This window comes from Ursus maritimus, unplaced genomic scaffold (assembly GCF_017311325.1).
Source record: "Ursus maritimus isolate PB19 unplaced genomic scaffold, ASM1731132v1 scaffold_32, whole genome shotgun sequence".
In the NCBI taxonomy this organism is placed as follows: Eukaryota; Metazoa; Chordata; class Mammalia; order Carnivora; family Ursidae; genus Ursus; species Ursus maritimus.
The window spans coordinates 14,193,181-14,220,346 of NW_024425786.1; the positions used below are offsets into that span (position 1 = coordinate 14,193,181).

The 27,166-nt window shown below is 54.0% G+C and overlaps 1 protein-coding gene across 9 annotated transcripts in view; it reads right to left on the reverse strand.

Annotated features, from left to right (window-relative positions):
- The window catches only part of TMCO4 (transmembrane and coiled-coil domains 4), an 89,847-nt gene that overhangs the window by 11,612 nt on the left and 51,069 nt on the right, over nt 1–27,166 (reverse strand). For 7 of the 9 annotated variants that reach the window (XM_040645876.1, XM_040645875.1, XM_040645878.1 and 4 more), the window contains one exon: nt 1,120–1,237. In XM_040645876.1, the coding sequence (XP_040501810.1) occupies nt 1,120–1,237 (118 nt within the window). Of the gene's footprint in view, nt 1–1,119; nt 1,238–16,582; nt 17,134–22,469; nt 22,841–27,166 lie in introns of those variants that run through there. The other 2 variants (XM_040645883.1, XM_040645882.1) reach the window with 2 other exon arrangements.

A 27,166-nucleotide genomic window follows, 5' to 3' on the forward strand; every position in this document is an offset into this window, starting at 1 on the left:
TGCTTTGCCTTTGCAATGATCTCCCCTGTCCCCTGGCTTCAGCAGAAGCTGGGGACCCCACTGCCCCTCACTCCAGCTCTGACTTCTCTGAGCTCTAGTGCTGCGTTTGCAGCCGGTGGGTGGAAACGTCATGTTCGTGACCCCGTGGATCAACCGCTTCCCCGAGTCCCACCTCCTCGTTTTCTAAATTGTCATATTTTAAGTTGTGTTCATGGAGCCCACAACGAGTCCGCCAACCTTCCCGTTTTCTAAACTCCAAGCCTGCTCTTCGGATCTGGGCTTCGAATGTCACCTTCTTGTCCATACCGTGCTTCGGGTTGCCACCATAAAATGCGGATCCCTTATCTAAAATCCGGGAGGCTGACCGCGCTTCAGAATTCAGACCCAGGTCTATGCGGTTCTAACTGACCGCTGCTCAACACCGCCGCCCCCGCCCCTTCCTTTGCCTCCTCTGGAGGCTGATGGGCCCGAGCACCTTCTCAGGCTGCCCTCCTGCGGTCTCAGGGCTGGGCTTCATCTTTTCTTCCCCAAAGCCCCCAGATGGCCTTGGCCAAAGCTCCTGAGTCCCCCTTCTCCGAGCCCAAACACGGGGTGCCTCCTTTCCAGCCTCACCGTCGCCAGCCTTCACAGGCTCGCCGCATCTTGCCGAGGGGTGTCTCACAGTGTGGGTCCTGACTCCTCCGTTGTCGGCTGACTGTTCCGTCACCCCGCCTGAAACGGCGCTGAGAGCTCGGCCCACACACTCGCTCACCCCTTCCTGCGCTGCCAAACGGCGCCCACAGGAGCTCCTCAGCCGGCATTCGCAGACCTCCCGCTGGGGCCCAAGCTTTGTTTTTCAGTCCATCCCACTCTCCCACATCCCCTTCCCCCCGATCATGGTGGCCAGCCTGGTCTCGCCTGTCACCCTGTAAGCTGGCCTCACACCTGACACAGGGAGCCCCTCTTCCTTCATCCTATGGGGACAGAGGCCTCCCAGGCCAGAACACCTTGCTCCAAACAGGCCAGAATCCCACTGGTCCCTGGGATCCTCTAGGACAGGGGCCAGGCCTTGAACGTCCGCGTCCCCAGCACAGGGCTCGGGCGCACTACTGTCACCCCCGGCGCAAGACTGGGACAGACCTGCAGTAGCCGTTAATGATCCTCCCAGACACCACCTTCCGGAAAGGTTCCCAGTGCTTGGCTTCTCCTTCCACGGGCGCACCCAGCAGGACGACGTCCTCGATGATCCCTTGGCAATCTGGGGAGAGACCCCAGAAAAGGTGGTCAGTGTCCCTGGCTACAGTGGGTCCTGGAATGGATGCCCCAACAGTGGGGGAGGAGACAGATGTCACACCCACCCACCCACACACACACACGTGCAAGCACGCCTGCTCACACCCACACACGTTCACACACAGACGTGCACGCGCAGTAGCGGGGCCCTCGCACACAGAGTCACAGGCCAGGGGACTGAGCTCTTCCTGCAAAGCACCACTACCCCTGTTTTAGAGGTAAGGAAAATCACAGGCATTCTCAAGATCACGTGGCTCGGCAGTGACGCAGCCTGAGTTCGGACCCAGATCTATTCTCAGCATCCGTGAAGCTCCCAACCAGCCATGAACTTGGGGGGGGGGGACATCTTTAGAAGGGACCAGTGGGCCCGGATCATCGTGCACGCCGGGAGGGAGAGGCCCAGCCCTCCTTGGCAGCAGTTCCCCGGGGCCTGGCGGCACGGCAGGAAGGCGGGAGGGAAGGGAAGGTGGGGGCCGATGGGCCCTGGGGCCGGGGGTACATCCATCGGCTGTACTGATGGCTCGGATATATTTTGGGCAGGGTTATTCAAAGTGCGGTTCAACAGACCAGGGCGGGCCCATGGACGGTTTGTCCTGTAAACACAGAGAGAGGCCAGCAGCCTTTCTTCCCCCTCGGGGCAGACTACCATGCAGCAGTTCGCAGACGGGCACCGGGCACACCCTGAGACACGCCGCTCGTGATTGGTGAGAGGGGCGCCTGCTGTGGTTTTCCTCTTGTCATGTACCGCTTGTTTCTGTCGGTCTAGGTGCAGTGAGGGCCGGGCCCTGGCTGCCTCCGTCCCAGCCATACGGCCGGGGCTAGAACAGCGCCTGGCCTGTGGCTGATACCCAGTGAAGATGTGAATGAATGAATGAAGGGGAAGTCAAGTGCCATCTCCCAGGGGAGCTGGTACGTGTACTTTGCAAAACCTTTGTAAAGCCCTGGCTTCAAATGACTTCTGAGTATGGGACTTGGGCCGGATCACTGAACTTCTCTGAGTCCACAAGTGGGCGACGACACTGGCCTTGAGGGTCTTTAGGAGAGCTGAGTCACGGTGTGGGAAGAGCCCAGCATAGGCGATGCGCAGGGGAAGCGAGGGTGGCCTCCCCGCTGCCCTGCTCCCCCGCCTCCCCAAGGATGGCTCTTTCTTATGATTCTGGGTGTCTGCATGTCCCGGGAAGCTGCATGCTCCGTGTCACTCCTGGGGAACGCGCCCAAGAGGGACCGCTCTGCTCTGCCTCCCGCGAAGCCCCCTGGTGGCTTCCTCTCTCTGGGTCCCAGTTTCTAAGCAGAGTGCTTCCAACTGTTCTCTGTCTGGGATTCCAGCTCAGCGCTGCTCTGGATAAAGGGTTCCGGGCTAACAGGTGTCTGAGAACCCCCATAGTATCACGCGTTCTCAGGGCTCCCCTGTCTTGATGCTCAAAGATGCCATGGCACAGAATTCGGACTTCACTCCTTTTGCTTCCAGGGAGACGATAACCTGGCAGAAGGATTTAAAACTTCAGGAGGCTGGCCGTGTGTGTGCTGAACAGCAAGGATGACCCAGGGGCCCCTCGAGAGAAGGGCTATTTCACGTGCTTCTGTGGCTGGCCAGGCTGCAGAGAATGGGACTTTATCCTAACCCCTGCTATTGGCAGGTGAGGAAACTGGGTCTCAGAGGGGATGGGACATGTCCAAGGTCACACAGGTAGGGAGAATAAAGTGGAGACCAGAACACAGACTGCTTGGACGGGGTGGGGCGGGGTCCTTGGGATCATGCTCTCTGCTGTTTGCCCTAACAACATGAAGCACCGTGATCACATGTGGGTCACCATTGCTCGCAGAGTCCCAAAAGGTTGCTGACCCAGGGCCAGTGATGGGAGCTCAGCAGCTCTCTCTGGGGGCTGGCGGCTCAAGGCCCCTGCTCCGCCCCACATGATCTCGCCTTCTCCGGAGGGCAGGGACCCCTTGTGGCCAGCAGTGGCAATGCAGCATTCCTGATCGGTTACCCCGAGCCACTGCCGGGATCCTGGAAGTGTCTACAAAAAAGATGTTAGGAAATGCCAGAAAGGTAGTTGCCTGTGACATTGAACTGAGAGCAGTAGTTGAACCTCACAAAATGGTCCAGAACGCAGCCAAATCAAGTCAGGGTGGGCAGTGAGCTGGAAACACATTAACCCATAATGATGCCTGGCTGGCCCTTCCTCAAGCCGTTTGCCACACTCAGACACGTGTCTTAAAGAGGGTTTGCCCTCTGCGAGGTTGCAAACCCGGAGGCAAGCCACGTGGCAGGCTCTTGGTAATGCACAGGCGTTAGCTGAGGGAAGTCAGCGAGAATGACTTTAGACCCACCCAAGGCAGGCTCCTCTATGGTCGGTCATCACCACCTGCCCGTTCCTGGGAATGGGATGGTCCAGGAGGGAAATCTGGGGTCAGGACAAAGAGGACGCCGGCTGCTGTCATAGATGTTGGAAAGGAACAAAGATCAAATTTCGCTGTTTGGTCCCAAACCTCACAATACCAGAAGATTTCACTCTTCCGGGTAAAATAGAGAAAATCCTTGCTCAGGTCTTGCTTTACTATCAAACACTGTCCTCACTGCCTTTTTGCTGCAGGGACAATGAATGTTTGCTGAGACATGGTTGGCTTTACTCCTATTGTTACCATCGACTTTTCTTCTTGCGAATTTTTTTTTTTTTTTTGAGAGAGAGAGAGAATGTGTGCATCTGTGGGGGCAGGGGAGGGGCAGAGGGAGAGGGAGAGGGAGAGAGAGAATCTTTTTTTTTTTTAAGATTTTATTTATTTATTTAACAGAGAGAGAGAGAGAGAGAGACAGCCAGCGAGAGAGGGAACACAGCAGGGGGAGTGGGAGAGGAAAAAGCAGGCTCCCAGGGGAAGAGCCTGACGTGGGGCTTGATCCCAGAACTCCGGGATCACGCCCTGAGCCGAAGGCAGACGCTTAACAACTGAGCCACCCAAGTGCCCCGGGAGAGAGAGAATCTTAAGCAGAGCCCAACTCAGGGCTCGATCTCATAGCCCTGAGATCGTGACCTGAGCTGAAATCAAGAGTCAGATGCTTAACCGACTGAGCCATCCAGGCGCCCCTCTTCTCGTGAATTTTTAAGGTATGAAGATAGTTCTATAGCTTTACAAACTGACTTTTGATGGAAAGGGAAGCAGGGATCCAACATGGGTTCAGTCACCTTCAAGTCAGGAGACGTGGCCTTTAAGGCTCGGATTTCTCACTTTAAAGATCTGTTTATTTATTTTGTAGACAGAGAGCGAGCGAGGGAAGGGACAGAAGGAGAGGGGGAGAGTGAGTCCCAAGCAGACTCTGTGTTAAGCACGGAGCCCAACGCGGGGCTCGATCTCACAACCTCGAGATCATGACCTGAGCCGTCAAGTGTCGGATGCTCAACTGACCGAGCCAACCAGGTGCCCCAGATTTCTCTTTTTAAAGATTTATTTTTTTATTTATTAGACAGAGAGAGACATCCAGGGAGAGAGGGAACACAGCAGGGGGAGTGGGAGAGGAAGAAGCAGGCTCCCAGCAGAGGAGCCCGATGTGGGACTCGATCCCGGAACGCCAGGATCACGCCCTGAGCCGAAAGCAGACGCTCTAATGACTGCGCTACCCAGGTGCCCCCCAGATTTCTCTTTTTAAAACAACCCTTTGTGTGTTATTAATATCCTGCTTTGTGGGGGCGCCTGGGTGGCTCGGTCAGTTAAGCGACTGACTCTTGGTTTCAGCTCAAGTCATGATCTCAGGGTTGTGAGATCGAGCCCCTCATTGGGCTCTGTGTGTGTGGAGTTTGCTTGGGATTCTCTCTTCCTCTCCTTCTGCCCCCCTCCCCTGCTCTCTCACTCTTTAATAAAAATTTAAAAATCTTAATTTTTTTATTAAAAATTTTTATTTATTTATCAGAGAGAGAGTGTGAGTGAGCGAGTGTGCACAAGCAGGGGGAGTGGCAGGCAGAGGGAGAAACAGGCTCCCTGCTGAGCAAGGAGCCCTACACGGGGCTCCATCCCAGGACCCTGGGATCATGACCTGAGCTGAAGGCAGACACTTAACCCACTGAGCCACCCAGGTATCCCCCAAATAAATAAATCTTTAAAAAATATCCTGCTTTGTTAAAGCTGGAGGCCCTCCACCCTGTTATAACTTTGGTGGAAAGGAGGCTCTGAGCCCCCAGGAGTTAAAGAAAAGCTTTGCCAGTCACATCTTTACCTCTCCAGTTCTAGTCTTTTCTGTCGTTCACACGTGTGGTGAAAAACATTTCTTTCCGACGCTCTCTTTGCTTCTACCTCTTGTTTTTATTCTTTTTTTTTTTTTTAAAGATTTTATTTATTTATTTTGACAGAGAGAGACAGCCAGCGAGAGAGGGAACACAGCAGGGGAGTGGGAGAGGAAGAAGCAGGCTCCCAGCGGAGGAGCCCGATGTGGGACTCGATCCTGGAACGCCAGGATCACGCCCTGAGCCGAAAGCAGCCGCCTAACGACTGCGCTACCCAGGCGCCCCTCTTGTTTTTATTCTTGACACAGGAGCCCAAGCGATCCCTTTCCAATGCAAGTCGTAGGCACGTGGCATCTTTGGGGGGTGATGGGAACGGTCCGAAATTGGGTCACAGTGATGGCCGCACAACTCTGGGTATTGACTAAATATCACTGAATTGTACATTCAGAATGGGGGATTTTGTGGTATGTAAATTAGGCTGCAGGAGAGTCAAATCCTTTCACTCCTGGGCTGAAAACTCTCCCGTGGATCCCACGTCCCCTGGAGTACGAGTCAGCCACCGTGACAGCCCTCAAAGGCCCACGTGACCTTTCCCTGCTTTCTCCTTGCTCCCTCTGCTCCGGCCACAGGGGCCTTGCTGTTCCCTCTTTCTGAACGCTCTCTCCTCTGATTTCCACACCTCCACCCTCCCTCACCTCTTGGCTTAACTGCCACCCTCCCAGGGAGGACAAAGGCACCCCACCGCGTGCCTCACCTCCCTTCTTCGATTTTTCTCCATTGCCCTTACGACTACCTGACTTCCTGTTTTGCTTTTTAAAAGCTTCATTTATAGTCTGTCTCCTACTAGCATGTGGGCTCCCCAGGGGCTGAGATTGTTTTTTTTTTATGTTTTCTAGCGAATCCCCAGTGCCTGCAACAGCACCTGGCCCAGATGCTGGGCTTGACAGCTATTTGTGGAATGAATGAAAGCAAGCAAAGTAACCACTGTTCTCAGCTCTCCAGTTGCTCATTTCTAGAGCTCTCTTCCGGGGGAACAGGCGCTACTGAGCACAACCGCAGTCTGCAAGGGGCAGAAGAGTGAGGGTCCTTCTGAAGCTAACACTGGTCCCGTCTCCTCCCCCCGCCTCAGACGACGTGATCCAAAGGCCCACAGTAGCCCTCCCAAGAAGAACCAGATGTCAGCTGTATTTCTTGACTCCCTTGCGTCTAGCCTACCTAAGAAGACTTAGGGTCGCCAGCCCCTTTAGCCGATTCATGGTGCAGCTCAGGGGTGCCTGATCTCCAGGGGTGGGGGGCAAAGATCTGGGGCGACTCTGAGGGCCTAAGAAACTGCACAAACACCAACTGCTGTCGGCCAATCAAATGCCTCCAGTGACTCACACATCAGGTGTCATAATTTCCAGACTACGAGGATGCCGTGCTGACTCACAGGATTCCCGGTCAAGGTCGCTGTCTTCTCAACCAGGAGACCCTGAAAATAGGACTGCCGTCAGGGGTAGGTCTGTGAAGATGGTTGCCCTTCGAAAGGGCCCACGTGCTCAGGAAGGCTGGGAATCACGGGTCCAGGGAAAGCGGCCTGGCCCGTGGCCTGAGAAAAACGTGGGTTCGAATCCCGGCATTGCCGCGGTCTGAACGGAGGTCGGTTATTCAATCATGTGGCTTCTCAGCTGCCTCATCTGGCAGATGGAGAGAACAGAAGAATAGCGATTCCCCGGGGCCGGAGTGAGGCCGTGTGTTTGTCTCTTTGCAGACTGCCCAGCCGCTGATGGAGACAGGGCCGTCTGTAGCCGGCTGCTGGCTGCGGGCGCTGCTGTGGCTCTGCCGAGGGGACAGCGGTGACGCTGGGTAGATGGTGGCATGAGAACACAGTCACTGCGGAGAAGCAGCTGAAGAGCTGTCAACGGGGGTTCAACACCTCCTCACTTACTTCGCTTTAAACACAACTTGAAATTGTGATAAAATGCACGTAACATAAAATTGACCATCGAACCATCTTTCAGCGTGCGGTCAGTCGAATTAAGTATGCTCCCGGAATCTCGATAAATCAGTGTATGTCTTGTCCAGCATGCTTCTCAGGCTTCCCACAGTTCCCATGGCTTGCTTGATGGGACCCTTTTACCACTTGACCCTCTGAAGATTGTCTTAGCTTTTCAAAAAAAAAAAAAAAAATCAAGAGCTGGGGCCACCTGGGGGCTCAGTCAGTGAAGTGTCTGACTCTTGATTTCGGCTCAGGTCATGGTCTCAGGGTCATGAGATCAAGCCCCACATTGGGCTCTGCGCTGGGCATGGAGTCTGCTTGAGATTCTCTCTCTCTCTCCCTCCGTCTGCCCCTCCCCCTCCTCTCTCCCTCTTGTAAAAAAAAAAATCAAGAGCCGAGAACAGACAGCTTCTGTGTGACAGCAAACTTCCGTTTTCACTATAGTGTTGGTCTTGAAAACCGTATACAAATTTAAGTTTTTGTGAAACTAAACATTCCTACAACATACCAAGTAGGGTCGGTTCTTCCAAAGAGCCCTGTGGAGAATCTTCCTGTACAATGAGGGGACCCTTTGTCACTGGGAACGGCCCCTCCTAGCTTCCCCTTTGTCATTGTGTCTTGTCCATACAATGGGCTTTCTTCAAGTGAGGCAGCCCTGTGCAGAGCTTTCCAGGTGTTTCCAAACAACCCCCCCCCCCCCGGAGTTCACAGAAATCTCATCAAACGGCTGGAAAGGCGACATCACACACTCCCACATGCCTATCACGTTGTCGATAATGAGATTCCCCTGGTTTGCAAAGACCAAAGGATCTCAAACTTGAGAAGCAAAAAAAGCAGCATTTTCTCCCTCCTGGCAGGGGGCCATGTGTGCGGGGAGCGATAAGGCGGGAAACCAAAGAGGAAATTATCTCCTGACTGCGGGTCCAGAAAACAAACCTTGAAGGAAATGATATGAACTGCATCTAACACAAACAAAATCCACTCCAAAGATACACACACACACACAGACACACACAGACACACACACACACACACACTAAATACACGGCCAGAGGTGGCCAGACAGGGAGGGAGGCTGGTGGCAGGGCAGGAAGGGAGTTGGAGAAAGGGAGGCTCTGACTGTCCCCTGCCCCCCCAGGAATGAGGTTCACACTGGAAAGAAGCGCCTCAGGGAGCCCGTCTGGATAGACTGTAAGGATCTGGGAAATGAGTAAGCCTTTATCCCCCCCTTCAATTCCCGTCTCTTTGATTTGGCGGGGCAAAGCGGTAAGGCTGACACCAGCACCCCAGGACCCTGGAAATTCATCTGCATGCCCAGCCTCTCCTCGCTCTCATCCAGGGCACAAAAGCCTGGTCTGTCTGAGGACAAGGCAACTGGTGAGGGCAGTTCCATGTGAGGGAAATAAATCACATCCAATGCGATGTCCGCTATCACGGAGATGAAAGGGCCAGCTGACCGAACGGCCGTCTGTTCTGCATGTCAGCTGGCATCTAGTTGCAGCCCGAAATAGTTTTCAGCCAAGGGGCAGCTTAGGGATTCAAGGGCCAGGAGGCTGAAACATAGCTGTGTGAGCGCATTCACAAGCTCTCTTGGCTTGGGTTTCTCTTGCAGACATCAGGGGTGGTAATGTTGGTCCAACTTCGTAGGGGCTGGGAATGAAACTGGAGAGAGAGATCTGGCTGCAAAGGTTTTATTATTTTTGTTTTTTTTTGGTTTTGGTAAACAAAATTCTAGAATTTGATTTTATAATCCCCCTCCTTTGTTTATCATTATTGTCCTCACAGCTCACCTTGGGAGAGTCTAAGTGCTTTCTATGCATATTATTTCATTACTCCTCATAAGGGTCCCAGGAGTTGAGCAGGACTACTCCCACTCCACGACGGGAAAAGCGTACCTCAGAGACACGGAGTAGTTTGTCCCGGCTCACACAGCAGGTGGCATCAGGGCATTTGATTAATCCGACACTATCTCTCCTACTCTCCCGTCCCTTTCCCCTTGGCTATCCAACAGAACCTTGAACCCAAACCCATGTTTATGGACAACCGTGAGATCTTCCAAAATTGTATATTAAACACAGGACACATACAACCAGCCAAGACGAACGTTTCCAATTTGGCTGATTCGGGAGACACATTAGCAGGTTAAAAACTTTGCTAAAAGGTTCATATCCTGATGTGTGCACCAGGCCAAGGGTACGTGACCTTTCCGTTTTGGTAATCTCTGGAACATTTGCCGAACCAAGTGGGTGAACAGATACTGCTGCGAGAGAGAAAGTGCGGTCCTGGGTTCTGGGCACTGTGCTAGATGTTCTCTCTCTTGTCGCAGTAATTGTCACTGCTTTTCGTTTTTGTTGTTGTTTTGAAGATTTTTTTTAAGTCATCTCTACACTAACGTGGGGCTCGAACTCACAACCCCGAGGTCAAGAGTCGCTCGCTCCACCGACGGGGCCGCTGGCCAGGGACCCATCCACTGCATTTTGAATAGCTCCTCACTGGTTATTGCAGCAAAGGTCTGTTTGAAAACAGCTGTATTTTGTCCTTTATCTTGAACAATAGTTTCACCAAATATAGAATTTTAGATCGACTGTTCTTTTTCTTTTTCCTCTGGCTTCTATTGTTGTTTTGAGAAGTCTCACCAGTCTAGTTGAGCTTTCTTTGTAAGTGATCTTTTCTACCTGACCTTGTCCCCAACCTTTTAAAATCTTCTCTTCATCTTGGCAGTTCTACAATCTCACTATGGTGGGCGTGGGGGTAAAATAGGTGTCCTGCTCAAGGCTCATGCTCCTTGAATCTCAGGAATCAATTCTGGAAAATGCTCAGTCAATAAACTGAACCTCTCTCCCACTGTCTTCTTTCAGAGCTCATATGAGGCAACCTTTAAGCTCCGAACTTCTCTCCATATCCTGGCTCCTTACCTTTCCCTGGTGCATCTCGGGTAACTTCTTCACATCAATCTTCCGACTCATGATCTCTCTCTCTCCCTTTGTCTAATCTGCCGTTTAACACATCCACTAAGGTTTTCATTCCAATGACTTTGTTTTTTCACTTCTAGAAGTTTCATTTGATTTATTTTCAGATCTCCCTGTGTTTTTCCCCCCTGGTGTCTTCTACTTTCAACTTATTGATAATGTTTTAATTTAGGTCTTTAATAATTGTAAACCTACTTATTTTTTTGGGGGGGGGGCTCCTTCCAGACCGTTCTATCAATGACTCAGGGTCTATTCCTGATGCTTGTTTTTCTGTAACTGTCCCACAGGGTGGTTTTTAACTTATGTGTTTTAGAAGTCTGGATTATGAGCTCATCTTTAAACCTGGTCTTATATGGGATCCATCTGTGTGGTCTGGATTGAGGACCTATTTTCTCCAGAGTAGTCTGGTGTCAATTTTTTCACGTGGGGATTCCTGGATCCTGCAGGTGGTATACATTTGAACCCTAAATCCAAGTGAAGCATGGTCCTGTGTCTCTGAATTCCCCCAATTTCCTTTCCCCCTCCCTCTAGCCAGGGAACATGCTTACAGGTCTCATTTTCTGCTTTCTCCTTGCTTCTCATCTCTGAATGATTTCCTTTAATTTGGGGAGTGCTGCTTTACAACTCTTTATTCCACTTGAAACGGACGGGGCAGTGATCCCTGGCGAAGGACAGTCAGGGCAGAGAGCACGGATCGACCTGCTGGTGGTAAGAAGTCTGTAGGACAAACTCTGCATCTCCCTGCATGAGCAGCCCCGCCAAACAGCAGAGCCCCAGACTCTGGAATGGCCAAGATCCAGCAGCAGCCAGCATCTTTGAATGTCCCTGTGAGCATGGGCGTGCATCTATGGACCTCTGGGCCTAAGCCCAGGTCACCGGGCACACATCATGAACTTGGCCATTGCTTGTCCACCTCTCTGCCAACGACTTTCTCCACATGGGTCTCTCACCCGGCAGGGGCCTCCTGGTGTCCTCTGGGATGCTGTGGAATTCTCAAAAACAACCCCACCTGAGTTCCCCTTCATTTTTTGAAATGTGCCACACAACCCTGCTTTTGTAGAATTTTGGTCGTTTACAAAAAAGGTGGCTCGTCACCGATGGGATTCGATTTTTCTTTGTATTTTCTTATAAGTAATTCTTTTTTTTTTTTTAAGATTTTATTTATTTATTTGACAGAGAGACAGTGAGAGAGGGAACACAAGCAGGGGGAGTGGGAGAGGGAGAAGCAGACTTCCCACTGAGCAGGGAGCCTGATGTGGGGCTCGATCCCAGGACCCTGGGATCATGACCTGAGCCGAAGGCAGACGCTTAACGACTGAGCCGCCCAGGCTCCCCTAAGCAATTCTTGATCAGACCATTTCCTCCTGATTTTCCTCTGCAAAAACATGAGGTCACTGAAATGGCAGCCCACTTTGGGCAGTCGTGCTTGGACAGGAAGCGCTTCTGCTCCAAGCAGTGTAAGCAGAGGTCTGAGCCACCTGGCTGGGGGAGTCGGGACCAGAGGGCACCTCTCCGTGTCCTCGTCTGGAATGTGGCCCAAGAATCCCTAATTTGTAGGGCTGCTGGGAAGGTTCCACGGGACAAGGTCTGGAAACACCTGTTACAGTGGGGACTGGATAAATACCAGTTCCTTCCCCTCTCTGTATCTTCGGTGCCTAATAAATGCATACAGGAAGGCTATAACTGGGTGGCATGGGAATTTCTCGGGAAGTAGGAGCAGCTGTTAGGCTCCGCACAAGCCCTCAATGAGGGCAGCCCGTAGACCCTTCCCAGTCAGCACTCGCTGGAAACTAGCCCACGCTGGGCTTGGAGGAGCCCTTTCCCACCACAAGGTGGTGCTGTGGCGACCACAAATGCTCCAGCTGCCTCCAGGGCCGGGCACTACCTTAGGGGCTTCCTGAATACCATTCAGGTTGGGGGGGTTGCCCTGCCAGAGGGTGGGCTGACCACATTGCCGGGCACCTGTCCCCCCGGGGACCCCTGAGAGGAGCCATAAGAAGAGGGGTCTGGCCCTGGCCCTGCCTTTATCAGCTGTGCAGTCTGGGCAGGTTGGGTAAACTCTCCGATAAAAAAATTAACGGGTGGCTCAGTCAGTTAAGCGTCCTGCCCGACTCTGGGTTTTAACTCAGGTTATGATCTCATGGGTCGTAAGATCGAGAACTGACTCAGGCTCCATGCTCAGTGGGGAGTCGGCTCGACGATTCTCTCCCTCTGCCCCTTCCCCCAGTCACGCTCGCTCTCTCTCTCAATAAATCTTTAAAAATGAAAGGGAGAAGTCGAGGGTCCCTGTGGGCAGTAGACAGAGGCCTGCTGTGGGAGTCTCCACTTACATCTGTGTGACGGTGGACAAGTTCCCCGGGCTCTCTGAGCCTGTTCTCTTCAGCACCAGGGATAGCACAGCTCTCCCTCCCAGGCCACCTGTGATGGCTGATGACACTACACAGGAAGGGCAGTCAGCTGCCTTTGTGCGGTGCGGTTCACCCAGCCCCAGCCCTGGGGAAGCACAGAGTGTGCAGCCGCAGGCGGGGATGCCGAAGGATGGACAGGGAGTGCGGTGGCAAGGGAGGTCCCGTCGCCTCCGAGATCTCCCCAGGTGGGGTTGGAGTCTGGCTAACCTCTGGCCCCTGAGCCCTGCACGGGTCCTGGCACGTGGGAGGTCCTGCTGATGGATAAATCAACACAGCAAGACAAAGAGGTGCTAATATCGAAGACTTGAGACAGCGCCTGCATCCGAGTCTCTGTGCTCCATTCGACAGGTCAGGCTTCTGAGTTCTGCACCCAGCTCACCTCTCCAACCTTACTTCTCCCAACTTCCCAGAGAAACCTGGGTTCTGGTCGCCTGGCCTCTGCAGACTGTTCACCTTCCTCCCTCTGGATCTTCGCTATTGCCCATGCTGGGCTCAGAGGCATCCTGTCTTCCTCCCAGCCTGTCAAGGCTCATCTTATCTTCCAAGCCTGCCTCCTCCTCCCTGAAGCCATCCCTGCCTTCTGGAAGGAAAGGCTCTCTCCTCTGAACCGCTTCTTGTCTAGGCCTAGGCGATGTAGCATTTGGTACTGTTATTTATGTCTTAAAGCTAGTATCTACCCTCTTAACTAGATTATAGACAACCTGAGGGCGGCGAGCTTATCATGAGATACAACATAAGAGAAGAGTTCACAGGAAATGGTTTGGAGTCAGACGTGCCTGCATTAGCACTCCAGATGTACCGTGTGTAATCCCAGATTACTAGCTGTGTGCCCTTGGACAAGTCACTTAACCTCTCTGGGCTTCTGGCTCCCCATCGGTAAAAATGGAAAATGCAACACCTGCTTCCAGGTGTAATAATGCCCACACCTTCCAAGGTGGAGATGGGTCCTGTTCCTGCCCGGCACACAGCAGGTGCTCAACGAACATCCATTCCCGTCCCCACCCTCCACCTTGGAAAGTTGGTTTCTTGTTTTGGAGATGAGCCGTTGTTCTCTATCAAACTTCAGGAGAGTATAGCAGGGCGAACTAAAAACCATGCTTTCCATTGTTGTCTGAGCCTGTGATCCAGGCTCAACCACGGTCTCTGCAGCCTTAACCTCCAGCAACCGCTAAATGACAAAATGTAAAATCACCCAAATGGAAACGCAACTGGGGACTTGTCACCTAATTAGCAGTCTCCCAAGTACCTGGCTGCTCCTGACAGCTCGAGATCATTACCTGCCGCCTAAGTGTCCAAAGAAGCCCCTGCGCCAACCTTCCTGATAATTAGGAGGCACCCTGGGGAGATCGTTCCCAGCCACCACACGGTCCTTGCAGTTCCAGGCTGGCAACTTCCAGTCGAGACCTGTCTAGCTTGCCGAAGCGAGAGACATTTGAGGCTCTGAGTCTGAGCGCTCAGCTCCGAAAGGGCGAGGCGGTGCGCTCTCGGGCCGAGCAAGGCGGGGGGGGGGGGGGGGGGGGGAGAGGGGGAAACGGAGCCTCTCGCCCCCTGGGGACCCGGCATCTCCACGCCCCCTCCCGGAAGTGAGAACTCTGCCGTTGTGGCTTTCCACAGCTTTGACGGCTGGGAAGCTGAGAGCGAAACGCACAGCTCGGTTATCACAACTGGGTAAACGCAGAACATATGATAACAGCGACAGTGACAAACCTAGTGGTTGCCGAATGCCAACTACTTGCTAGCCATTCTGCTGTGTGCTGGACCTACATTATCCCCCTTGCGTAGCCTCTGGAGAAAGCACTACCAGACCCATTTCACAGGCGAGGAGACTGAGGCACAGGGACTAAATGCCTGTACTGGTTTGCCGAGCGAGTGAGCTGGAATTCGGAGCCAGGCCTGGCTGCGGGGTCCGAGCTCCTCCTGCTCCGGGCCCTGCTCCCCTGCATCTGAGCTTCCCGATCAGCTCAGGCCTCTACTCACACACATGTTCTTTCTGCTCCTGATGTTTATGTTTACCCATAAGTTGTTGCATTCGAGGTTGTATTCCCTGAGAAGTCCTGCAAGGCCTTGGAGGAAGGAGATGGGGCTTTGCACAAATTAATAAATAGACGTTTGAGAAGGTGAGTGAAAAAAAGGCAGAAGAAATAAACTATAATGAAGAACGTTCTAGAGACCTGAAAGGTTAGCGTTCACACGGGGACATCCCGTGCTTGGGTGGCAGGGACAGGGGCCCCAAATCTCAGACCCTGTCATTAAAATGCCAAGTATGGGGGACACACTGACCCACAGGTGGGAACATTTTTATCTTCTGTTGCAAAACAGGCCAGGCCATGTTCTGTAATGCGACAGTTTGATGATACTGCTAAGCAGGCTTGATGACCGCGGGCACCTTAGCTACAAGGAAAAACCCCAACAGGTTCCGTTACACAATGCTGTGAACTGAGATGGTTAATTAATATGTAAATCAATGGGACTTGCGGTGTTTTCTTTCCTGGTTGGAATCTACCCAACTCCCATGGGAGCGGTCCTTCACTGCAGTGTCTGGATTCTTCCACGCTTATCAACTGGGACTCAAACAGACAACCTACTTACACAAAATTCTGAGTAAGGGGAGGCCCAGGAGGGAAGGAAACCGAGAATGGCCATGAGAGGTGGGATCTGTCCAGGAGCCTGGGGGTGGTCATCAGGGCCGAGCATGGCCAGGAAAAGGAACACTCCTAGAGACCATCCCCTCCCTAGCTCTGTGCTCACCACGGAAATTCTGGCAGATGATCTGCTTCCCCAGGAGCTTGGGCTGTGAGCAGGGACATCTGCTCCATCTGCTGTCATTGGAAGGTGACAATTATTGGTGACCTAATGAATCAGCATTCAGTTCCCAGCACCGTTTCTTTGAGTCTGCTTGATGGGACTCTGATCAGCTCTGGGTGCAAAACAGACAGAATCATGTGTCAGAAAATCCCAGGAGCAGACCTGGGGACGTGCTGGCCGCCCAGGGGCTGTTGGGCTTGGGGCTCTGTTGCCGTGCCAGCGCCCTGCCCGCACAACATCTGAACATGAACAGCCTCAGCAGATGCCCTAGACAGAGCCTGACGTTCCCCAGGCCACAAGCCATTGATGCGCAGATGAAACCGACCTGTTCCTAAATTCCTAACCACCCCGGGGCAGAGTCGTAAGCTTCCTGTCACCAGGAGCAATTAGGCAGCGGTGGGTAGACACGCGGTCGGTAGACACCCTGACGGATAAGGCCAAGGGGATCCTGTATGCATGGACGCCTGAACCAGGGGATTCCGAACAAGCCCTTGGAACTTGCGTACGGCGTCTTTACTTCCTGGTGTTCATGGGATGGGAGAATGAACTGACGCCCTTGCTGACCAACCCCACGGATGTTGTGAAATGCCCCTGGATCATCAAACTGTGGTTAGACTGAGTGTTGAGCGGCCCTGCCAATGTTCTAATGCTTTCAAGACTCAAACCACCTGCTGTATGTATCATAGCCAGTGAGCAAGCATTTCCTACGGGTCAGGCTGGTGCAAGGTGCCTACTCTGTGCTGTTTTCTTTATCCTTATTGCATCTCCACGAGGCGGGTATCATTAGCTCTACTTCACCCGTGAGGAAGGCTTGAAAAACGTATGTCACCCGCACAGGGTCACAGACTTGGCAGTGGAGCCAGGATTTGAACCCAGGGCTCTCTGACCCTGAGCCCATCATCTTAACCCTGTGGCATGGAGATCTGTGGCCTTCTGGGTAGTTATTGGCAGACTCTTCTATGACTTTTCAGAGTTAACCCTCCTATATTTCAGTTAGGAGGAGGAAGCACGTCTACAAGTGGCTAGACGGGGTGGTAGGAAAGACAGGCCAGGAAGACAGTTTGATTTCTGGAGGTAAGTGGACTCATCCAGTAGGCACTGGGGGCTCTGCCCTGCGGTTGACGGTGTAGCAGAGAGGCCAGGCCCCAGAGGCCAGGTGAGACAAGCCCTCCAATCCTTGCTTTCTTCATACAACTGAGACAACCCAGGATCCCCGTGTGAATAAATGCATGTCAGCAGGTGGCAACTGCCAAAGTCAAGGGTGTCTGCGTCCCCAAGAGGATGCAAGTGCCTTTCGAGGGAGTCAGTGGCCTAATCACAGCCACGCCTGGTAGAAAGACCCCGTTAGTTTAGACGAACAGAGCAAATGGATCCCACATTCTGCTGAATCATTCCTCCCCTGGGAGCTGGCATCTGAAGGTCTTCCTGTCTTACAGCGAGCTCAGAAGCATGTGCATTACGGTCTCGGAGACATCTGCCTGGATACGCTAACGGAGGAGAAGGGAGAAAAGAGTTCTTACTTCCTGAGGGTCCGCTGCCTGGCAAGCACTGTGTTGTCACATCCGCGATAGGGAAAGGGGCTAGAGTTGAACCCTGGGTCGCCATACATCCGTGATCACACCTTTGCCCTGTCCCAGGACCCGTCCCAGGGGCTGGTGACACAGGGGAGAAGGGAATGGCAGAGTCCCTGCCTTCAACCTCCTCACAGGAAAGCAGGAGTATCAGTACCTATATCTTAGCGCTGTTTGTACGTTATGCAAAGTGCTTAGCACCGCGCCTGGTACGTGGTAAGTGTTCGGTAAAGAGAAGTTACTAAATCCAGACCAGCCTGACACGCATCAGTATTCTGACTTTGCCAACTAGCCTGAAGCTCAGAGGTGGAGTGACTTGCCTTCAGGGCACCCAGAGAGTAACGAGCAGAGCCTGGATTTGAACTCGGGTTTCTAGACTCCAGGTCCAGTGCTCCTTCTTGATGTCATCTGCTTTAGTTGCCACAATCCCTTGCATCTTGAAGATACAGGAAAAGTGACCAGGCAGCGCCTGCTTACAGATAGAGCGGGGATGGGGGTGCCCAGGACCCACTTCACGAACGCACTCCAGGGCCCAGAGCGCAGCACGCCCGGCAGGCTTTCATTCACAGAGTGAATGTGCCGACAGGAGGGCTGGCGCATCTCAGGTGTCTCGCTGACTACGTGGACAGGGCCAATACGTAATGCCTCTAATTAATTCCCCTCAAATCCTTTTGGAACGAAGAGGAGAATAAATGCATCAATAAACTGAAACAGGGCTGATTTTTTCGTTCACGCAGCCATTTCCTGGCTCAGTTGGCTAACATGAGTCAGTCTGAATTGGGCTCGATTTCCAACTACTTAATTTTTGAAACCTTTTAGAGCAAACACATAGAAAAATGAACAATCCGTTACGATCTGGGGCCCAGAGCCTCTCAGCGAGTACTTGGACGGTGGCTCTTCCTGGCACCAGGCGCCGTTCCCCTACCCCTGCCACCTGCCAGAGCCAGAAATACCCTTGGTTGGAGGGTCCGTCACTCCCAAAGCACATTCATCCCGTGAGCTGGCAGATGGGCCATCGGAAGGGGCCCGTTCATCTCTGGGAATTCTGGCTCCATGCATTTCCTGCCCAAAGGCAAACACTGGTTGGCAGGTGCACATTCTGTCTCAGTTCGCAGTGGGCAGGATCATCGCACGGGGTGGGAGTGTGTTGGCGGGTCACACCTGCTGGGCAGTCTGGAAGCGGAGGGGCCCAGGGGCCCAGGGTCACTGGGAGGCTGGCCCAGGTCATGGAGGGCTGTGCACTGCCCTCTGTAGGCAGCGCTCAGGGTGGATTTCCTGCCTCCATTCACGGGCCTCCTTGAATCAACTACCAACACGTGTCGGTCGCCTCCTATGGGCCAAGTCCTGGGAAAGAGCTGAACCCAACGGGCAGGTCCTCCGTGAGGCTGACCACCCTCTGGTCGAGGAGGGAGACCTGTAGGCCACCCAGGCAGAATGCCCCCCACTTAGGGCTTGGGTACTGGGCAGGAATCCCAGCTCTGCTGCCTCCCGGCTCTGCCTTCGGGCAAATCCCTTCGGCCCTCTGGGTCTCTGCCTCCTTCTCCGCCCTTCTGTAAAATGGAACAAGGAATACTGTCCTCGTGAAGGCTGTCTCAAGGATCCGCTAGTAACACTGAGCCACTAGGCCTAAGCACGACGTCGTGTCCTGTCACGGCCAACACCGCACACAGAAGCAAGCCCACGCCGTATCCTCTGAGAGAAAGCCAAAACGAGAGGGTCATCTCATCAATTCTAGTTCCCAAAGTGAACGAGCACCTCCCACCGGCTGCGGACTCCCCCATGAAAACAACTCCGTCCCCAGCATCTGGTGCGCTGAGGGCTGAAGACCCAGACGCCCCATGTGGCTTCCAGAGCCTCCTGAAAACATGGCTGTTTGTCTACCAAGAACAAGCCGATGAACATGGGTAACCTTGGGACTCATGAGTGTATGTCTTCCCTTTAAGAGCCTGCTGTGTGTGTGTGTGTGTGTGTGTGTGTGTGTGTGTACACAATTTGGTAAGCCCGGCCTTCTGAAGTTTGACTAGTTTGCACCTTTTTGCAAGAAACACCTGTTGTTGTTTTTTAAAGATTTATTTACTTATTTGAGAGAGACGGAGTGAGTGTGTGGGAGGGGAGGGGCAGAGAGAGAATCGCAAGCAGACTCCCCACTGAGTGTGGAACCCAACGCGGGCTCGATCCCACGACCCTGAGATCACGACCTGAGCCGAAATCAAGAGCCGGATGCTCACCTGACTAAACCACTCAGGTGCCCCAAGAAACACCTTTTCTTTTCTAACTGCTCCGGAGACTTCCTTCCACGAGGAGCATGGAGGACGGGGTTTTGGAGCCGTGTCTTGAAAAGGTTGTGTCTGAGCTGGCGCCAGGCCTGGGGTGGGGGGACGACGAGAGCTTTCTGGGCAGCAGGACAGGGACACAGCACAGGATGCCCTGACCCAAACAGACAGGGGTCGCCCTGAACATGCAGTTTTCTTTCCTGGGCACGGGTGGCTCGGAGGGAAGGGCAGCCGATGGCCCTGCAACCAAAAAATCCTAATGGACGCACCTGGAAACATCGCTTTGCCTCACACTGAACCTTCGCTGCAAAATGGAGATAATTATCCGGACCTTAGGTTGCTGTAAGGCTCAGTGACCAAAGTCACGAGTAGGAGCACGGGTCAGCCACGGTGGGGGCAAGCTCCTGCCGCATCACCACCAGCCCTGCAACCGTGGGCTAGGTGCTTTATCTCTGCAAGCCTCCGTTTCTTCATCTGTAAAATGGGGCTAGGGAGAGTCTCGCAGGATTATCGTGAGGATTGAATAAAATACGGTATGTATGGTATTTAGCTGTGCCTGGCACGGCGTAAGTGCCCGCGAACCGTCAGCTGGTGAGAGGCCCAGGATGAGGAGGAGGACTGCAATGAGTCAGCTGCGCAGACAAGGCGCAGGGGGCTCGGCAAAGCCCAGGTGAACCCGGGTTTATTGCTCTCTGAAGAGGGGATTCCTCGGCCACATGAAGCATGCAGAATACTCATCCGGGGCGCCTGGGTGGCTCAGTTGATTAAGTGTCTGACTCTTGGTTTCGGCTCCGGTCATGATCTCAGGGTCATGAGATGGAGCCCCGAGTCGGGATCCAAGCTTAGCGGGGAGTCTGCTTCTCACTCACCACCCCCCACCCCTTCCCCCTACTCACACACACGCTCTGTCTCCCTCTCTAATAAAGAAATAAAAAAATCTTAAAAACAAATATTCAGAAGCCAAGAGATTCTCAGGGGGAGTCAATCCTTCTCGTTCCGCCGGGGCACATCTGAGTATGCTGTACGGCCGCTCTGAGAATCGGGATGCAGAGGGAGAAGACTCCGTGGGTAGAGTGTGGGTCAGCCCCCGAGCACCTGCAAACTCCAGCCACCTGCCCGGAGCCGAGGGAGGAGCACAGCAGCCCTGGAAGCCCTGCTAAGCATCTGACTATGTCCAGGAGGGGGAGGGGAGCTGGATTCTTGTGGTTCCTTCTGTTTTCTCAGCCAAGTACTTACGGGAGACCGTGGTCCCCCTATAAGGGCAGGACACTCAGATTAAGGATGTCAGCCCCAGGGGCGCCTGGGTGGCACAGTGGTTAAGCGTCTGCCTTCGGCTCAGGGTGTGATCCTGGCGTTATGGGATCGAGCCCCACATCAGGCTCCTCTGCTATGAGCCTGCTTCTTCTTCTCCCACTCCCCCTGCTTGTGTTCTCCCTCTCGCTGGCTGTCTCTATCTCTGTCAAATAAATAAATAAAATCTTTAAAAAACAAAAAAAGGATGTCAGCCCCAACCAGGCGGCCGCCCTAGAAGCTGGGATAGCAGGACAGTAAGAACTTTCCATACCGAGTACCTACTACGTGCCATGTGCTTTTCACATCACTGCTGACCTCCACAGCCATCCTGCAAGACCCCAACTCGAGTCTCCGACGGCAGGTTATTTGGGCAGACTGGCCTCTAAGCTCCACGGGGAGAGGGGCTGTACTGGCTTACTCACTGCCACCCCCCCGGGGCCCAGCATAGTGCCCGGCACACAGCAGGTGCCGAACGCGTAGGGGCCGATGGAGTGACTTTAATTTAGAGTGCTTCCGTGTGGCAGGTCTGAGCTGAGCTGCTACTTTGAGCGAAAACATCCAACCAGGAGGGGCCCCAAATAACAACAGAAATAGGAGCTCTGGAGTCAGAGAGAGGTTTCAAGATCTTGGTTCTAGGGCACATACTCCTCCTTCACCAAATCTCTTGTCATCTGAAAAACGGAGGCAGAATTACCTGTCTCATCGGGTTGCTGTGGGGGTTGAAGAGCATGATGCAAATCTCCCGGTGCAAGCCAGGCCGGGAGCTGGGCCTCCGTGACGGCACCTGTCACTCCCAGCGCTATCATGATCCCCAGAGTCCTTCCCATTTGTGGGCAGCTCTATATTTTCAAGGCATTTTCACCAGGTCCTCACCTCTGATTCTCTGGGCCCAGCACGTGCACACGGCCTGGAGCCAACGGCCATCAACAGAACTCAGAGCTTTGGCCAGGATCTCTCTGGGCCCCACCCCTGCCAGACTGGACCCAGCTCCATACTGGCCTCAGCTCTGTCCCTTAGGTGGTTAACTCCCGACCCCGAGATCAAGACCTGAGCCGAGATCAAGAGACAGACACTTTGACCAAGCCACCCCGGCGCCCCTCCAGGGAAAAGCATTTTAAAAGCCAGTGCGTGACTCAACATGCTCCTTGTCTCTTGCTGAGGAAGTGGGTGTTGAGATGGGATTTCCATCGGCCTGGGTCTCAGAGTGATGGCAGAGATCGGAGCCCCTGCCTACCCACGGTGGACAGGTAGCATGAGTGAGCAGTGAACCTTTGTCATGTTATACCTCTAAGATCTGGGGAATGTTTGTTACTGTGGCATAACCTAGCCCATCCTGACTGATACAGTGTGAATGCTTATAACGCTATACTTCAAGTTCAAGCCACTTAAAGAGCTGACACTCTGGTGGTGTCATCCCAGGTACAGGAGGCACGGAGGCCAGTCAGACATGGTGCCTGCCCTCAAGGGGCTTGTAGTCTAGACACCTCTTCGAAAGGAAGCTGAACACACCAGGCCCGAGAGTAAGGCAGGCCCTGCGGTGAGCGGTACCTTATGAACAGTGGCATGTCCCCTTCTGTGTGTGACATCACCCAAAAGGGGAGAGGAAGCCGTGAAGAGGTTAATTCTGCAGGCAGCTTTTCTTGGGCGAGAGAGAAGGAAGAATGAGCTGCAGCGAGGAGGCCGTGGGGAGGAGGGGGAGGCCGGCCGAAGCATTATGGGCTCCGGGTGACTCTGGATTTATTGCTACATTTCATTACTAGGGGTCAAGGGACTCCAGAAAACAATGAGCGGATTCAAATGCGTTACAGCAATCCCTTTTTTACACCCGCTCCCTCAGATAATGACGGCTTTCCCGCCACCAGGACAGGGCCTCCTCAGTGCGCAGATGAATTGGGTGTCAAGCAAGCAGGGCTGCAGGAAACCAGACAGCCACGCCGCAAGGAATTCAACGTGAAGCAGCAGCTCCAGGCCGAGGCGGAAGAATTCATTCACGATCCCGGCCAGCTGGGGACTTGAAGATGCCCCGTGAGTCACACAAGGCCCACTGTGGGAAGGCGCTGTGGAGAAGAGGGGAGAAGGTGGGCACCAAAACCAGAGGCCAGCTATTCCTGGGCTAGGTCCGCGATGCAGGCGGTACTTCCTCGGACGGGCCCCTGCATAGTAGGAATGGGGCTCCCCCGGGCTGGCATTTTACACACGCTGTTGTGTCTAACCCCACAACCACCTCGCTGAGGTACTATTATTTCTTTTCTTTTTTTTTTTTTTTTTAAAGATGTTATTTATTTATTCAACAGAGATAGAGACAGCCAGCGAGAGAGGTAACACAAGCAGGGGGAGTGGGAGAGGAAGAAGCAGGCTCATAGCAGAGGAGCCTGATGTGGGGCTCGATCCCATAACGCCAGGATCACGCCCTGAGCCGAAGGCAGACGCTTAACCGCTGTGCCACCCAGGCGCCCCAAAGGTACTATTATTTCTTAAAAAAGAAATTTTAGAGAGAGTGCACCCACATGGGATGGGGGAAGGGGCAGAGAGAGAGCGAGAGAGAGAGTCTTAAGCAGACTCTGCGCTGAGGATGGAGCCCAAGGCAGGTCTCGATCTCACGACCCCGAGATCGGGACCTGAGCCGAAATCAAGAATCAGACACGCAACGACTGTGCCCCCCAGGTACCCTGGAGATACCATCATTATCCCGTGTGTCACATACATCAGTGCAGTGGGGACAGGTCAGGCGACCTGCAGAGTGTTGGGTCCGGGACTCCAAGCAGACGCTCTAAGTGCAGAGCCCACAGGCACGCGGCCCCTAGGCTGGCAGCTCCTCAGTGGGGAACAGCCGAGCCTCCCGTCACCGCGTGACCGCCCAGACCGGCATCTTGCTCCCCTCCCCCCTGCCCTGCCCGGTCTGCTGAATGACTGGGGACCGGAGGGTAGGTTGTGGAGCCCCGGAGGCTAGGCGCTTGCCGGACTGCTGGTAAGAGGGCTGCACAGATGGGCTTTGAGGGCCTCCCTGGAGGCCGTGTGTGTAAACACGCACGTGTGTGAGCACGTGTGTATTTTGTGAGCATGTGTGCGTCTGTGTTTCTGTTTTACTTTCTGCTGTGGGTTAAGGAAGTTTGGCCCGCAAGATGCTGCTAGAGTCCCCGTCTGCTTCCTCCACCCCCCCCCGCCCCCCCAAGGCTGTCGGGGAGTCCTGTCCTCCGGATTCAGGACCTTTCAGCTCCCCTTTGCAGGTTGGTGTGTTTTGTTCTCAGCTTCCCACTTCTGGGAGCCATCAGGAGTTCCCTCACTTCCTCTCCAGAAAGAGAAAGGGCCATGGGGGAGCAGGGTGGTTATAAGTGGCTCTGAGGCCTAGCTTTGGAGAGATCGCCCCTCCACGTGGGGTTGCTGAGAAGGCCAAGGGCGTGAAGCAGCCTGCACACCCCGGGCTCGGGAGGAGCCATCTGTCTGAGACTGACAGGTGACAGGCCACGTCGCCACTGAGGTGCACGCAGCTGCCGCTACTCTGGGAATAAGCCGGGGCTAACCAAGGGACAGACCCCCTGGAGTGTCCATGACCAAGGTCAAGGGAGAGGGTTACCAGAGCCCTCTCGCCTCCCGTCCAGATACAGGGTGGGATGGGACGTTATTAACGGGGGGAAAGGATCAGAACGATCAGGAATAAAGACTTGTTCAGGGGCGCCTGGGTGGCTCTGCCTCTGGCTCTGGCTCAGGTCATGATCACAGGGTCCTGGGATCCAGCCCCGCGTCGGGCTCCCTGCTCAGCAGGGAGTCTGCTTCTCCCTCTGCCTCTGCCCTTACTCCCCCCTTTCCCGCTGATGTTCTCTCTTTCATGCTGTGTCTCAAATAAATACAATCTTTCAAATAAATAAATAAAAATAAAACTCAGAAGTTTTCTCAAAAAATGCAGACGAGCTACGCTACCAACATAAAGAGGCCTCCCTTTCTCCTGCAAAACTTACAAGCATCTGTGCTCGGCGCAGGCAGGGCACAAAGCTGAGCAGGACATGGTCCTTCCCTGCAAGGAGCTCCAAGAGTGAGGGAGGCTGAGTTGCAGACCCCTGCCCCCGACACGTGGTGGGGCTCATCACTCTTTGGTTCACTCATCACGGGACCACTGAGTACCTAGTACATGCCAGATGTGAGCAGGTGACAGGCTCAGGAGGCAGGGATGAGAAAGAGAAGCAGTGCCCCTGCCCCTGTCTGTGCTGTGGTTCCCGGCCAGGGCTGCACATCACGGCTGCCCAGGGGAGCTACTGCCACGACAGGGGGTGACTGACCCCTTCCGCGTCGGGCCCTGGCATTTATGTTTTGGGAAAAGAATTGCCCAGGTAGTTCGGCTGTGCACTCCTAGGTTAGTGGGCCGGCGGGGCTGACGCGTAAACAGTCGGTTAGCAGTGACGCCAATGCTGGGAAAGAAGCTGAGGCAAGAAGGGAACGGTGGCTTGGACAGATGGTCTGGCGTTGGGGTGGGGATCTCACAGCCTCTAGTCCGACTGCTGGCTCTGCCACCCGCTAGCCATGTGATTTGGGCAAGGTACCTAAGGTCCGTATTTCAGTCTGCTCATCTGTACAATGGGCACGACACCGGCATCAACCTGATGGAGCTGCTGGGGGGGATGACATGAGATGACAGCGGAGGTGAGTGTCAGACTGTGCGCGCGCACACAGGCACGTGGGTGAATGACGGGCGGCTCAGCTCGGACTCCGTTCACAGGACCCGTTCAGCTAGTCATTTCCTTCATGATTCAGAGGCTAAGCATCTAACCAGTCAGTTCCAGCTGCTTAGCCTGGCATTCGAGACCTTATACCAGGTTCCTGTCCTAACCATCTCCTGCTGTCCCACCTTGGTCCCTTTTCAAGGCTACAGAAACGCTGGACACCCCAAGAACCCCTCCTTTGCTATGCTGGCCTCTCTGGAATTCTCTTCCCTTTAGCCCCATTGGATGACCCCTGCCTGCCGTTCAAGGTCAAGGTCCTCTGCAAAGTATAGCATAGGGGTTGAGAGTGAGGCTTCTGGAGCCAGGTGACCTTCCCCACCCCAGCGGCCTGGCTGAGCAGAGGCAGGACTCAGATCCAGGTCTCAGCGGGACTGCAAAGATAGGCTCCCTTTACTCTGGCACAGTCTGGATTGCCCTTTGGCGAATATTTGCTCCCCTCCCCTCCATGGTGGGAGGAGTGCCCTGCCCCACCCCGACCACCCAGGGCTTGGCCATCACTTGCTTTGGCCAAGGGAATGTGCGGAGATTAAAGATTGCCAAAAACTCTTTGCCACTCCTCCCGTTCTGGGGAACAGATTTCCCCTCTGGTCCCTTGAATCTGATCCTGCTTGTGACTTGTTCTGACCAACAGAATGTGGCGGAAGTGATACGTTCTGGAGCCTGGCCTTAAGAGGCCTGGCCGCATTCACTCCTGCCCACCTGAGACGCTGCCCAGAGAGAACCACGTCCGGACGTCAGGCGAGCCTGGGGGAGGATGCGCGGTCCGCCGGGAAGGCCTGAGGCATGCCAGCCAGCGGCCAGTGAGGGAGGCCAGCTCGCATGTTCCAAGCACTCCAGCTCTGACCGCCACCCCACGAGCGAGCCCGGGCGCGAGGAGGAGAGGAACTTTTCCTAGCCAACCCACAGAACTATGAGAAATACCCAGTTATTGCTGTTTCAAGCCACTAAGTTTGGAGAGGTTGTTTGCAGCAATGAATAGCTGATACAGATTATTAGTAAACGTGGCAGGACCAGAGGTCTAAAACGTGCACGCGGGTTTGCCTTGGCTCTGGCACTCTAGTGACCTACCCTGAGAGGAACATGCCCTGGGGGGCCGCTGCCCCTTCAACCCCACCATGACGAACGCACCCGGGGCAGATGTGAGCCCAGCCCGCAGCCTGGGGGCCAAGCCCGTCCAACCCATGGCCAGAAACAGAGTCTGTTCCAGAGCAACCAAACCAGAGCCTGAGCATGGAAATATTTGGTGCGTTTGTAACCCTCTGAGTTTGGGGGGGATGCTTGTTATGCAATATCACTGGAGCAAAAGCTCACTGGTACACCCATCCTGCCTCTCTCTAACCCACATATTTTTCACAAAGGTCCTGTGTCCTGTATGAGAAATGCCATCCCCCCAATCTTCCTGAGAGATTCTGATGGTGCAGTTTTCATTTGCACAAAGTCATCGGAGCACAGAACATGGCATTATGCAGGGGGAGCCAATGGCACTGCTGCGGTCCAACAAAGCCCTTTACCGCAGGGGAGAAGAGCTGAGGGCGGGGAGACACAGTGGGAGGGGGTTCCTCCCAGCCGGCCAGAAGGTCCCAGGTGGATTATTTGTACCAGGCAGAGCAGGAAAGGTAGGTAAGGGATGTCTTTTTGACTTGCTCTGCTCTGGTGATGTCTAGTTAG